At 37.2% G+C, this 14,095-nt stretch overlaps 1 protein-coding gene across 13 annotated transcripts in view; it reads right to left on the bottom strand.

The window, feature by feature from the left end:
* NBEA (neurobeachin) overlaps positions 1-14,095 on the bottom strand; it is a 671,041-nt gene that overhangs the window by 60,661 nt on the left and 596,285 nt on the right. For all 13 annotated transcript variants that reach the window (XM_070578754.1, XM_070578744.1, XM_070578745.1 and 10 more), the window contains one exon: positions 10,454-10,573. In XM_070578754.1, coding sequence (XP_070434855.1) covers positions 10,454-10,573 — 120 coding nt within the window. The remainder of the gene's footprint in view (positions 1-10,453; positions 10,574-14,095) is intronic.

The raw sequence follows: 14,095 nt of genomic DNA, 5'->3' as shown, positions 1-14,095 counted from the left end.
GGCTCACACTGAGAGGCAAATACATATTAACAATAAACTGCGTAAACTATGTAAGACATCAAGGCCACAACGAATTGTGGGCAAGGAGTACAGTGAAATTCATATAAATTAACTTAAATTTTCAGTGACTTGAATGTGAATAGGGAAATGAGAAGAGGCGGAAGGAAAAACTAATGGGTAAATAAACATCCTTGTTTGCAAATAATGATACAGCTTAGTTAGTAGGTAAGACGGGGCTAACAGGTGCTTCAGCAATATTCTATCAGCAAAGATTATAATGAGCTCCGTCTCTGGGCTGGGTAAGCATGACACTGTACGTCATATTGCACTGAAGAAGGAATCTGCCAGAGGCGTGTGGTCACTGATCAGAAGGCAGAAGGAAAGTATCACTGCTATTCTTAGACATTGGTACTCAAGCAGAAATGCATAATTGTTACAGACTGAATGTTTCTGAGCCCCTAAAATTCAAATATTGAAACCAGATCTCCTAATGTGATGGTGAGGTCTTTTCAAGGTAATTAGGATTAGATGAGGTCATGAGGATGGAGCCCTCCTGGATGGGGTTGGTGTCCTTGTAAGAGTCAGCTTGCTTCCTCTCTCTGCCACGTGAGGACACAGCAGGAATACAGCCCTCCAGGAATAGGAAGCAGGCTCTCACCAGACACAGAACCCGACTCTGTAGGCACCTTGATTTCGGACTTCCAGCCTCCAGAACTTCGAGAAATAAACCTCTGTTGTTTATAAGCTGCCCAGCTTATGGTAAAATATCGCAGCCCAAGCTGATCAAGACATTATTAACTTATTATTTCAATGCATTAAGATAAAACACACAATTTTCTTTTCATCTTGCTCTCACTGTTTCGGAAAACATCGGAAATTATTAAAAGATATAAAGAAGATAAAGAACATTGGTATTTGCACATTACCCGTTTTATATACGTCGCTGAATAGCAATAGCATCCGAACAGTCCAAGAGGGGGAAAGGAACGTGAGCTCCTGCAGTTGCTCTGTGTGGAGGGTGATTTATATGTAATAGGCTCACATAAGTCAGGGATTTCCCTTACCGCCTTTCATCAGTTATTTGTGTTCATGTCCTATCTCTAGAACTAGACTATATAAGCTTCCCTGAAGACAGAGAGGGATATATATCCACATGGACATAGCAACAAAGATTTATTTTTTATTTAAACAGCCCAAAGAGTCTCAATTTATCTTCAACTGTCTTGGTGCTCTCCTGTTTTTCATATATATTATTTCCCATTCTTGCTTGTGGAATAGGGTCATATAAAATACATGATTGTTATTAACCTACTTACCACTCTAATACTATTTCACTGAACGTCACTAAATGAGATTCACTAGGGCATAAGAAGCCTGGGATATTACATTAATAACAATTTGGGCAAAAGCAGATTTTTGAGCCTGATTTTGTGAGGTTTATATTTTGTTGAATCCCTCATAGCTCTTGGTGATATACTTTGTATGCAGCAGGTGCTCATTAAACTACTGAAGATATCAGATACCATTATTTTACTATCATTAGAAATCTTCTGGGGTATATGCAGATGATTGGAAGAATGCTTCAAGATCAGAAAAGAGCCAGTGAAATAGTTTATTAAATAAAAGAAAAAGAACGAACCCAGAAATAAAATTTATACCTTTTGAGGGAAAACTTTTGTACCTTAAAAAAATTATTACCTTGCTTATTCTAGTTATGTTAAAAGGTTCAAATGTGTAAAAGGGTTCAATTTCGATTTAGAAAAAGTTGGTTTTAAAGTTGCCAGCAAAATTGTACCCCAGACTGCAGAAGCGGAAGAAGTAAGCCCTATTTCATTTTAATTTAAACACTCCAGACAGACGGGGCTAAAAGCTAGCTGCCACCAAGGAGAACAAAGCGAGGCCAAAAAGGCCTGACGGTTATTTAGAATGGCAGGAGGGAGAGAACTTCAGTAGGAACATCCCAGAGGCTTTCGGCGGGGCCAGTCATGAGAAAGCAGCATGACCAGGGCCTTCAGGACGACCCTTAAGCAAGATGTGTTCTCCACTGCAGTCTTCATCCAGCCAGCCAGAATTTGGTCATAAATTAGGGTGTTAACTAAGGTGTTGGAGTAAGCTGTTAAAGGCCTGATGTTTGAAGAGAGGAAACTCAATTTCCAACAATGGGAACAGTCACAAAACAGACACATTTTTAAAGCAAATATGAAGAAATTCCTGAAGCAAAGCTTATTTGCCAGGCCCCTGGAAGCTTCAAAAGACCAGAGCTATAAGTGACTAAAGCTGTCTGAACTCTGAAGTCCCTCCTGAGCTGGGAAATTTGTGTGTGTGTGTGTGTGTGTGCGCACGTGCACACGCATGTGTGTTTTCTGACGGGGAAGGAAAATCACAAAAAGTCTTGGGAGAAGTCATTATAGCAGCAGAGTGGGTGCACATTTTTATGCCTCAGTTTTATTGTTTTTAAATCTTGTTTCAAATAGCATTTTAATTTAAAGTTAGTATGTAAATGCAGGACAGTAGTATATAATTTATATTCACATTTGTGTTATTTAAAAGATTTGCTTATTTAAAAAAATAAATATAACGAATAAGAGAGTCTCCTCTCTGAGATTCAACTGTTATGTTCTGGAAGACGACCGTACCTGTGCTCCCAGACAAGGGATCAGCTGAAGTGCTACCTCTGGTCGTTCAACCTTAAAACAGCAGGTAGTATTTATTTGATCTTACTGTGTCTTGGCACTGTTCTAAGTGCTTTACGTACATTTTCTTAATCTTTCTTAATCAAAAACCTCATGAGGTAGGTTTCTCATTCTTCCCACTTTATAGACATGACCATGGAGGCAAGAGAGCGTAAGCATTTTGCTAAAGACTATACTACAAATAGGTGGTAGAGTGAGAAATCAAACCCAAACACTTTAAATCCAGGGTCCCTGGTCTTCCATTTTCTATTTTGCCTTCTAAAGCAGCGGCCCAGTCATCCTACGTGATTTCATTCTGTTGTGATTTTCTGCATAGCAGTTGTTATTTTCTTTTTCTATTTATTTATGCTTCTGTATCTCACTGTAATGGAAATCCACGACAGCAGGGATTGTGTGGATCTTGCTCACACTACTCACTTGCTAAGAATGGTGACTGACACATAATAAATACTTAATACAAATTTGTGAAATAAAAAGTGAATCAATTATTGCTATATGTTTATCATATCCTGACTTTCAGGCATGAAATAATGATAAAAACTATTGGAGGCCATGGTTTTCAAACTGTGTTAGTTAAATCAGAAGTACTTAGGACTACCAGTTAGCTGAAGATAAGGGGGACCAGGGCGGGCAGACGGAGTTACAACTGTCCTCTTTCTACCAGGAAAGTGCTACTTTGTGTGTGTTGGAATCAAATAGATTCGAGTTTAAATCCAGACTTCTTGCTAGCCTGGGCAAGTTTCTTCACCTTTTGGAAAAGAATCAGTTTCTTGATATGCAAAATTGTGATGATGATAGCAACTAACTCACAGGGTAGATGTGAGAATTAAATGGGGGTAACGTGTGTAAAACAATGCATTTCACAGCTTTATTCCAAATACATTTTAGAAGCTACTCACGCTATCAATATTTTTTTGTTTCTTTAAGATGTAGATCAAAAATATTACTGTTGAGTTTACCCAGTACTAAAGGATACCCCATAATCAGTAAAAAAGCTCTGTCACTTTGGATATTTGTGTTAGAATACATACCCATGTAGACATTTCAGATGACTAAAGTGTTTTTATCAAATATATGGACTAAGTTATATGTTACCTAGGTTAATCAGATATATTTTTATAAGTTATTTGCATTTGGGATTTTGGTTCTGTCTAAATGCACAATTAGATTGAACCAAATGGTACAAACCAAACTAGAACTTACAATTGTTTTAAATTAGTAACTTGTAGAGTTTTTTCAAAGATCCCTGTAAAAACCCCTCCCTTCCTTTGGCACTTCCACTTTACCACTCCTACCATAAAGAGGTGGCTACAGAGCTTCCAGAGAAGCCTAAGACTTAAGAGGCCTTGCAGCTTCTTTTTTCTTCCCTTAGAAGGCAACCATCACCTTGCTGGAAAGATCATGTAGAGGGACCAACATGCCTGGGTAGTCCCTAGCTGTTCCAGCAAGCTCAGATGAGGCAAAAAACATGTGAGTAGAGCTATCTTGGTTTCTCTGGCCCAGCCAAGCCAGTCCAGCTGTCACTGTGTAGCACAGAGATGAGTGGTCCCTGCTGAGCCCTAAATCCAATTGCATGATTGTCAATAAACAAATAATTGCTGTTGTTTTAAGACAAAGTTTTGGGAGATCTGTTACACAGTAATAGATAACTGAAACAGAACTTAATGCCTGGAAGTGGAGTGCTGAAGTAACAAAAACTTAAAACACATGGCGTTGCCTTTGGGACTGAGCAGCAGGCAGAAGCTGGAAGGGTGGTGAGGAGACTGTTGGTGGAATCTGGGAGATTAGTAAGGAAGTTGTTATTGGAAGCAGGAGAAAAGCAACTCATGTTATACAGTGGTGGAAAAATTAATAAGACTGGTTCCTGCAATAATTTCAAAGATAGAAAAAGTATCCAGAAAAAGTATCTGTTAAGCAGAGTTCCAGGCGGAATGCTGAAAGTGACCATTGATTTCTTTTAATGGTATATGGAGAAGGTATTATGAGCTAAGGAAGAAACTGTTCAGTTTTGAAGCAGTGTTTAGAGAAATACAAGGGCCTAGGACAATCTCATCAGATTTGCAAAATAAGAATGGGTTCAGGAGAAAGATCAATTCTAAGGTGCTGCAAGTAAAATACGGCCGTAGGGTAAAGGGTTTGCCTAAATCCCTTTATAAATGCTCAGCAAAATTTAAGGTAGTGATTTGTACTCCACCTCAGCTACAAAAGGGGTTCCAAGGATCTTAAGAGTGTTATAAACAGCACCCTAACTTACAGCTTGAAGTAGAGAAGATCCTGCCTCAAAAGGATTTGTGAGCTCAGGTTTTTTCTAACAGTGAACTACAATTTGATACACAAAAAGTCCACAAATTTTTAAAGTTGCTATACCAACTTGGGCAAAGGAGGCCTTGACTTCAACTTTCTACAGTCAGGAAGCATGTGGAGAAAGCTCCTCAGCAACGGCTCTGTAGCTTCCATATGCCCCCTCTTTGAACAGAGTGTCTGTTGAGGTTTACCTGTTTCCGTCTTATCACTGTCTGCTGAATGTATGTGGGACAGAGAACTTGTTTTTTATAGTTTTTGGGTCTCCAAATTAGGAATTTCTGCACCTTATCTGCATCTGGACGTGATATAGATCATGAGATACTAGATTTTGGGCCTGATACAATAATGGGATGAGACTTGTGGGGAACAAGTTCAGTACACTTTGCATGCAGGAGGAATGTGAATTGTGACTGGAGAGAGGACTTCAGCAGACTGTTTCCAAAGATGGCTGTCACAATCCCTCTGACCTCCAAGTCCACTTGAATGTGACTTTGCTGCTCATCTCATTAGGAAGTAGAGTCTATTTCACCTCTCCCTTAATTTGGGCTGGCCCTGTGACTTGCCTTGACCATAAGAATACTGTGGAGGCAACACTTGTGACTTCCAAGCTTAGGCATTAAGTGGCCTTGCAGTTCCAGTTTTTTAATCCTCTTGGTAGCCAGCCACCATGGAAAATAGTGTAGTGATCTTCTTAGAAAGACTATATAAAGAGGGAGAGGACCAGCCAGCCCCCAGCTGTTCCAGGAATCTTTACTAAGGCACCAGACATGTGAGTGAAGTCATCTTGAATCCTCCAGACTCAGACGGGCCACCCCAGTTGACCCCACATAGATCAGAGACAAGCTGTCCCTGACGAACCCTATTCTGATCACAGAACTCTGAGGAAATAAATGGTTCTGTGTTGTTTTTTTTTTTAAGCCACTAAGGTTGGGTTGGTTTGTCACATAACTATAAATGACTAAAGTATAACTTGATTAATCAATTACTCTAAACTAATTCAGCGACCGGATACGATTACACGATCATGAAGAATTAAAGCAGCATGCCATCTAAAGGACAGAGCACTGGGAATAACTGGACAGAGCCCAGGGCTGGTTCTGGCTGCCTCTGGATCCCCTGTGTGATCTTAGGCAAGTCACTATCTGTGAACCTTCGTTACAAAATAGGGATGACAGCCCTCTCACAGGACTCTTTTGAGGACTGTGTGAAACAATCAACAGAAAGCACGTTTAAAAACTACTGAGAATTATTCAGAAAGAACGAGTCCTACTATTACAACCTGCCAGTGTGCGCCTACAGAGGTAGTTTAGGTACTCGCTGGCCTACTTAAAATAACAGCTCTTTTGCTTACTTTCTTCCCATTGATAGATTTCTGTTAATCAGCTTCTTTTTAAGGAAAAAGTCCAAATAGTTTAAAATTTCCTAAATGAAAAACAGCGCAGAAAGACAACAAATATTATTAAAGAAATGGTAAGATGAATATTATAACAGGTATTTTGTGTCTGTAAATGTGATTTCTAGTTTATTTTAACAGCTGTACTAAAACCCCCTGGTACAATTAATAGTATTACATGCATTATGTCAATAATAAGAAAATATCCTTAAATACAATTTCTAATTTACAAGCTTATGACAAGTCCAAGCTGCTGAGAAATTGGACTTGAAAGTATGTCTTAGAATGATAGAAGACCACTATTAACACTATCATAATTGTATACCTATTGCATCAAATCTGACATTTCAGTTTAATATATTTTGCTGAGAGAGCATACCATTTTATGGCTTCCCAGTGAAATCAAATCCGACCCAGACGTTTTCACTTTTCTAATATAATTCACTGCAAGGTTTTAAAGCTGCCATCTCTTTTATTCCTTTTTTCCAAAAGATTGATGCCCTGGCATTCGTTAATTCCACGAGAGCTCATAATGGGTCAATGAGTCAGTGGTGAGCACCTCCATTAACTGTATTAATTTACACTATGTCACCTTAATGACATTTTGTCACAGCTACCTTTTCTGACATCTACATAGCTATTCGAAAGTAATATAACAACTTTTGAAGGGATTAAGGAAAATTAGTATAAGAACTCCAGTAAGTTGAATGTCATTGTTACCAAGACTATGCTGGAAGAGAGAAATGAAAAAAAAAATAAAGTAAAAACTAACCAGTCTGACTTAACTCAGGAAACCTTGCTCCTGAAAGGTCACTTCACCAACACTCCCTCTCCGCCCAGCTTGGATTCATTACCACAGGAAGAGACTGACGTTAACAAAGAGAGACAGAATAAACCCAAAACTCTGTTCTGGGTCTTTCTTACATGATTATCTGACTAAGTTAGTAGACAGTGCAGAGATATTTTCTTGAGAAATGGAAAAACATTTCTTTAAAATTCTATCAAGTGCTTTAAACAGCTTTAGGGATGAGAAAGCAAAAGCTTAGGCTTTAACACATAGCAAAACTGTTCCTCCTCTTGGTAACATATTCTTACCTGCTCAATCACGTATTCTTTCAGGGAGAAGAAAATGCTGTACACTTTAATCAATATATTTAAAGACAAATTTAGAAAATTTCTAGTTACCACCAGTATTACCAAAAAACTTCTCTCCAACATGCCCTTAATGAGGCCCCCAAATTCTGATGCATAAAAGGAAAGATTGATACAGTTGGACACACACATACAACCATAAAAACATAATTGAAACAGAGCAGAGCTGAAAGACTGAGAAATCATACTTGTAATACAACTGTCTGCAATTTCAAAGATATTTTTCAAAGTGATAAAAAAGACATATGACTCAACTAAAAAATGGGCAAAAGGTACGAGGAAGTTTACAGGTCAATAAATATAAGAAACAATGCTCAGCTTAACTCATAATTAATGAAATATAAGCCAAAACAAAGATAACTCCATTTTTCACTCATCAGATTAGCAAAAGTTACACTGTTTATTATAAAAGTGATGATGGGGGCAAGGGGAAGGAGGCATCCTCAAACATTGCTGTAGGAGTGAATCATCATATTTGGGAATGATGGTTGGCAATATCTTTCAAAATTAAAAATGTATATAGCCTTTAAGCCTCCAGTACCATTAACAGGAACTGTCCTTTACATATACACACAAAGTTCATCAATGCATATATACACAAAGTTCATCAATACATATATCCACAAAGTTCATCAAGATGTCTATGCAAGGATGTTCACTGCAGCCTTGTGTTGTACAGTAACAATCAGGGAGAAAGATAAACCATCCATCAATAAGACATTGTCTAGGTAAATCATTGTATATGTATGCAGTGTGCAGCCTTTAAGAAGAAAAGGTCTACATGGAAAAATATTCAAGATACATTATCATAAAATATGAAAGGTTTGGAGGGGGTGGTAGGAGAGGACTGAAAATGAGAGCAACTCTGCAATGTCAAGCTGGGGAAATGAGCTTCTCATGAACTAATTAAGTTGGGGGGATGGGGAGATGGTACCTGTTTGTATTCAGCATTGCTGGCTTGAGGGTAAAAAATAAAATAAACCTCCCAAATTAGTGATAACACAGTCAAATACAAGCTAAGGCTGTACAAAAAAAGCCTACATTTTAAATGGGTCTCTGTCCTTGATGATGTCACCCCAGGAGCCAAAGGAACACAATTAGTAACAAAATGTAAACGTTTCTGAAAAAGTTCCAAACAGGAGAATTCTCCCAGCAGTTTCAGAAGGAAAAGCCTGGTATGGGCATTGGTCATCAGAGACTGACATGTAACTTGGTGAGACATTTGGCGATGAAAAGCATCAATAAAGTTCTCAGGATATAAAGCAAAGCCTAAAAGTCTATCTACATACATAAATCAGAACGACTGACTCTGATGTGTGTGTGGGCTTGTGAGGGGGAATCTGTGAATTAACCTGAAAACTCAAATTTCTTTTTTGTGAGGATGTCAAATAAGAGTGAGCAGGCATTTCCACTTGAAAGAGTTTGATATAAAATGGATGCAGCTCTGAATTAAGGTAAAAATAATCTTACATATGATAGGAAGCCTTAAAATATGGATAAGAATATTTAATTCACATATGAAATACTTACTGAATGCTTTTTATGAACACTGTGCTAATTCTAGAAGCCTATGGACTCCCCATTTTCTGTTAATTCTCAAAATGTTATTAAATAAGAAATGGACTCCCTCCTTGATTTCATTGGTAGTAAATTAGTTTAAATGATGGTTTATGGATATTTTAGAGTTTAATTCCTCAGGGAAGTTCTACGTCTGTTAGGAGAAAAATGTGCGCCATAAGAGTTTAATATAGTAAGGATGTGTATTAAATTATCTTATTTCCAAATGTGGATATGTTGTATGTATAAATTAATATTCATTTATGCAAACTTCAGTGGCAACAAATAAAACCCATGGATATGCTACACACTACTTAGGTCCATTTCCTTTGTTTTCTGCTTTGGAAAAAAACTGAATAAAAGTGGTATTCATCTAGTTTTCTTACAGTTCAGTAACACTGTAACTGCCTTTTAAAAACATCTGCAATAGATAAGTATAAATATGTAAATGACAATTTTGAGTTTAATTTATTGCCTTCAGTTGGATTAAGACACTAAAGGAAATGATACTATAACATTTTTCTATTCAACAGTATGAGTGGCAGTGATGGGAAAAATTTTGCCTTGAAGAAAAAAAGGCTTAAAATAAGAAACACATATACCTATGCAATAACCTGATCATATAATCTTATTATCATGAAAAAAATGAAAAATATGAGAGAATAAATGTATTTTATTGTTTTGAATACAACCTTTTTTTTCCTTTTTTTAACAAAGCCTACATAAATGAAGAGCAAATCTTTGAATTTAACAATAGTTAAGTAGTACCAACTGTAAAATTACTCTGCTTTCCGGCTATTCCTGGATACTGTATGTGTGTGTTGGTTTAATCTAATGTGTATTGTTGCAGAGTATCCCCAGGCACAGTCAAGCAAAAGCTAAGGCTGTACAAAAAAAGCCTACATTTTAAATGGGCCTTGTCATTAATGCTTTATTAATTGCCCCAGGCTACATAAACCCAAAGCTGGGCAAGCTATAACAATATGACACATTAAGGTCAAATCCAATTCCTGCTGTGTTTTATGGAATGGGCCAAATATTGCGTTAACAGCAGGAAAGGCAGTTTATGGGCTTTTCTTTCCATCTCCTGATTATTCGATCTAAATTAGTTAGGATTTTTTTGAAACAACGACAACACCTTAACTGAATAACATAAAAGAATCCTGAATCATTTTCTGTGATGCTCAAAATTATTTCCTTCAGTTTCCTTTTAGATTAGATGTACTACATAATTTTGAAATATGATGGAACAAAGCTGTAGTATAAAATGTCTTATACACCCAATTAAATTTAAAAAGTCAAAATTTCAACATATTTTGAAATTAAATTAACATCAACAAACCAAAGAGCCTACCTTTACATCAGAAGTATCTCTCTGACTAGTTCTCCAAGACCTTGCAACCGACGAGAAGGTTCGATCTGGATGGTCAAATTTCCCATCATTTGCATTGAGGAAGAAGGTTGTGAAGGGTTCCTAAGCAAAGAAAAAAATCAGGAATTTGACCCTTCTGAACACGGCTGCTCTCAGTCCTTTGTAAAATATGACCGTCTGTGAAACCCTCTTGAGGTGAAAATAGTGCAGGGTCCTGGAAAGATGGCTACACCAAGGAGTCAGGAGGTGCCAGTCTGGGCCTGACTGGGCCGCTGCGGCGCTCACCCTCTGCACAGGGCAGGCCACTTTGCTTCTCGGCCTTCAGATTTCTGATCTATAAAATGATGGCGTTCTAGAGCTCTATGATTTTATGATAAACGATTTTGCATTATTGTCAATTTATAACAGATTTTCTTTCTCATAACTAAGGCCATACATAGTAACACTGTAATAAGAAAATCACTCCAACACTGTCCACTCCTTTGTCTGGAATCGGGTAAGGAATGTCCATCTTAGACAACCTATAAAATTCTACTAAAGTACTTGGACCACATTATGGTGTGCTGATCTCTTTAAAATGCAAACCCTGCTTAAAATCCTTCACTAGCCCTTCAGAGCTCTTTGGAGAAAGTCTAAACTACTTAGTTTGCCTTAAAAGAGCCTGAGTGATCTGGAACCTGCTTAACTCCCATCTCACCATTCCCTTCTTCACATTCTAAGGTCTTGACATGCTGCTCTCACTTCTTGTCCCTTGTACATGATGTTTCCTCTTCCTGGTACAAACTTATCCCTCTCCTCACTATCCTTACTTGGCTAAGTTCTTTTTGTCTTTAAGTCTCAGCCAAGATGTCCGTTTCTCCTGAAAGACTTCCCTTGATTTGCCAAACTCTTCAGTATGCTCAAATAGCAACCTATATTTCCTCAAATACATCACTGAAGCATTTATCACACTGGTTTGCAACTGATTTTTTGTTTATCTTCCCCACTATATGAATTGGTTCCATATCTATCTTATCCACAGTTTTACCTTCAACACTTAGAACAACTCCTGGTAGACAGAAGTTGTTCAACGTACAATCTGTTGAAGGAATGAATGAAATAAATTAAGTGCAAATAAGACTAGATAAACTCTAGGCCTTTGAGTATTCTGTGACCATTACCTTATGGTAACACAGTGTCTGTCACCCAGTGCATGCTCCCACAGCAGGAAACCTGGAAATTACTTTATCACAAGGCCCCAGTGCCTTCAATTTTAATACTTTTTTCTGTAGTTTCTGTGTTGGGAGGGAGGCATTATTTCTGATGTCATTACATTTGCTTCCAAATTTAAAAGGATTAAATAACATTCATTCTTACTTAGTACTTCTTAGTTAACTACAACTATAACAAAGATAAATATATATTTCCTTTTCCACTGGTCAATTCCTCATTTTTAAGTCTAGAATGAATGACAACCCCTAGGTTCAATAATACTAAGAAATTCATATGGCATTTTCCTAAATATTTAGGTTTTTTCCCCTTTAATATACAATCTGTGTTCATTCGTGTATATCTGTAAAACACTACTTTGCCCCTGTAAACCTCTCTTTTTGTCACTAGCCAGAAAGACTCGCTGTTGGGCAACAGCTACGAATATTCATCTTTTTCAGTATCTTCCTGAAATTTAGTGTGGCTAGATGTCATCAATTTTATAAGTTTGTAAAGTATCACCAATACTTCATGTTCAGTATTGAATGACAGAAAAGTATGATGTAAGAGACAAAATGAAGAATGATATAATAATATATTGGTAAGGGGGTATTACTGATTCACCTGAAAATTGAACATGCTCCAGGAAGTCCATATTGCTGTTTAAGATTTTAAGTGAATGAGAAACAAATAGATGTCACTGAAATTAAGCTAGGCAGAAAAATGTTAAGAGATGTCCTTCACTAATTAATTTGCTTTGTAGATTTTTAACTTGTTATTAAACATAAGGTAGTAAATGTAGTATATCTTAGCACTAAATTAAATTAATTAAAGTAGGGATATAACAATTCTAAAAGTAGCAATGGTAAATCAAATGAAATATGATAGTTCTAAGTTTGAATCTTGGTAGAACCATTTACCTCTTCCAGGCAAGTTACCTAACCTTAAGTAGTTGTGTTAAGTCACTGTATTGCAGTTCCTTCATCTATGTTAACTGAGAATGACAATACCTTGGGGGTATTTATGGGAATTAGATAAAATTAAATAATACTGTGGAAGCTTGAAGGGCTCTACCTGATAAAGAATTATAAAAATGACTAACCGGCTTTATGCTCTGTGTCAAGTATTCACTGCTGGGCTCTGCATCAGACAGCCAGTTCACTAGAAACCAGACCGGACCCTTAGTTCCTTAGGTCTTATTCATCTCTGTATCCTTAGCACCAAGCACAGCGCTTGGCTTATAGTTAGTGTTTAATAAATGTTTGTTGAACACACATAAACATATGCAGTACTGTTGGGAAATGAGGTATGACTGGGTAAGAGTAAGATGTAGTTTTTCCGTCAGTTCTTAACCATTAGTTTGACCAAAAAGTTGTATCTTCGGAATCCACTTCTTTATTATTCTAGGATGCTGATGTAAGGCATTTATTTTTTCTCTGTAGGTAGTAGGCAGAGATTAATTTAGAGGGATCAGACTTGTCTCTGTGATTTTTAACCTATTAAATAGATGTGAGTGAAGACCCATTTATACATGCAAAGCCTTACTTCTTATCATCAGCCACTAAAAGCTGATTTCTGCCCCATCCTAAATTATAAAATCCTTCCTGGTTTTCGACCCTTAACAAAGACATGCCAAGAATAGCACAGATGGGCATAGTGAAAAAAACATCTGAAATTGAAGAATTATTTTTATTTCTCATCATGAAGTTTATGAATCTGGTGGCACCCAAAAACAGAGAATATTGAAGAATTCCACACGTTACTGTTTTAAGTAGCTTTTAGAGAGATCTGATTAACAACTGTTTTAGGGTCACATACCACATTACTGACATATATTCTCATTATTCCTGAAGGCATCCAGCTGCTACAGCAGTAGAGTACTAATAGAAATTGATAACCTATTTGTTTATAAGTGAGTATTGATCGTTCAAGCTCTGATTACCATGGAGATTACCTTTTTGCATGTGTTTCCTTATTACCTTCAAGGGACAGCGCAGGGCTTTTCTTTTCCATGTGACTCATGCCTGACTAACACAGAGGATCAAGTGCTATGTTAAGCTTAAGGAACTTTTATGCTTCTTCACCTAACGCATGTTGAGTGACCCATTTTCTATGTGTATATCACCATATTAGATATTTTATTATTATACTAGCAAAGCTTTTGGCTTGGAAGGTGTAAAAGTGGATACATATTAAACAGAAATTTCAGAAGTTAAAATATTGGCACTTGTTGGGCTTTAAAAACTTCGAGTCAGGTCCCGCATGCTAAATGGCTGATGGCAAACTTCCTTCTCCTAGTTACATCTACCCCAAGGTCACTTCACACCTTCCAACCCTTTTTTAGTGCTAGAAAACCAAACTAACTTGTTCTACACTGGGAAGTACCTGTCCCACTGAATTCTATCATAATCTTTTATCCCTGCAAGGACACTAACA

This window comes from Equus przewalskii, chromosome 16 (genome assembly GCF_037783145.1).
Source record: "Equus przewalskii isolate Varuska chromosome 16, EquPr2, whole genome shotgun sequence".
NCBI classification, from domain to species: domain Eukaryota; kingdom Metazoa; phylum Chordata; class Mammalia; order Perissodactyla; family Equidae; genus Equus; species Equus przewalskii.
Note: the sequence above shows the minus strand (reverse complement) of the source record. Positions and strands in the feature narration are given on the sequence as shown.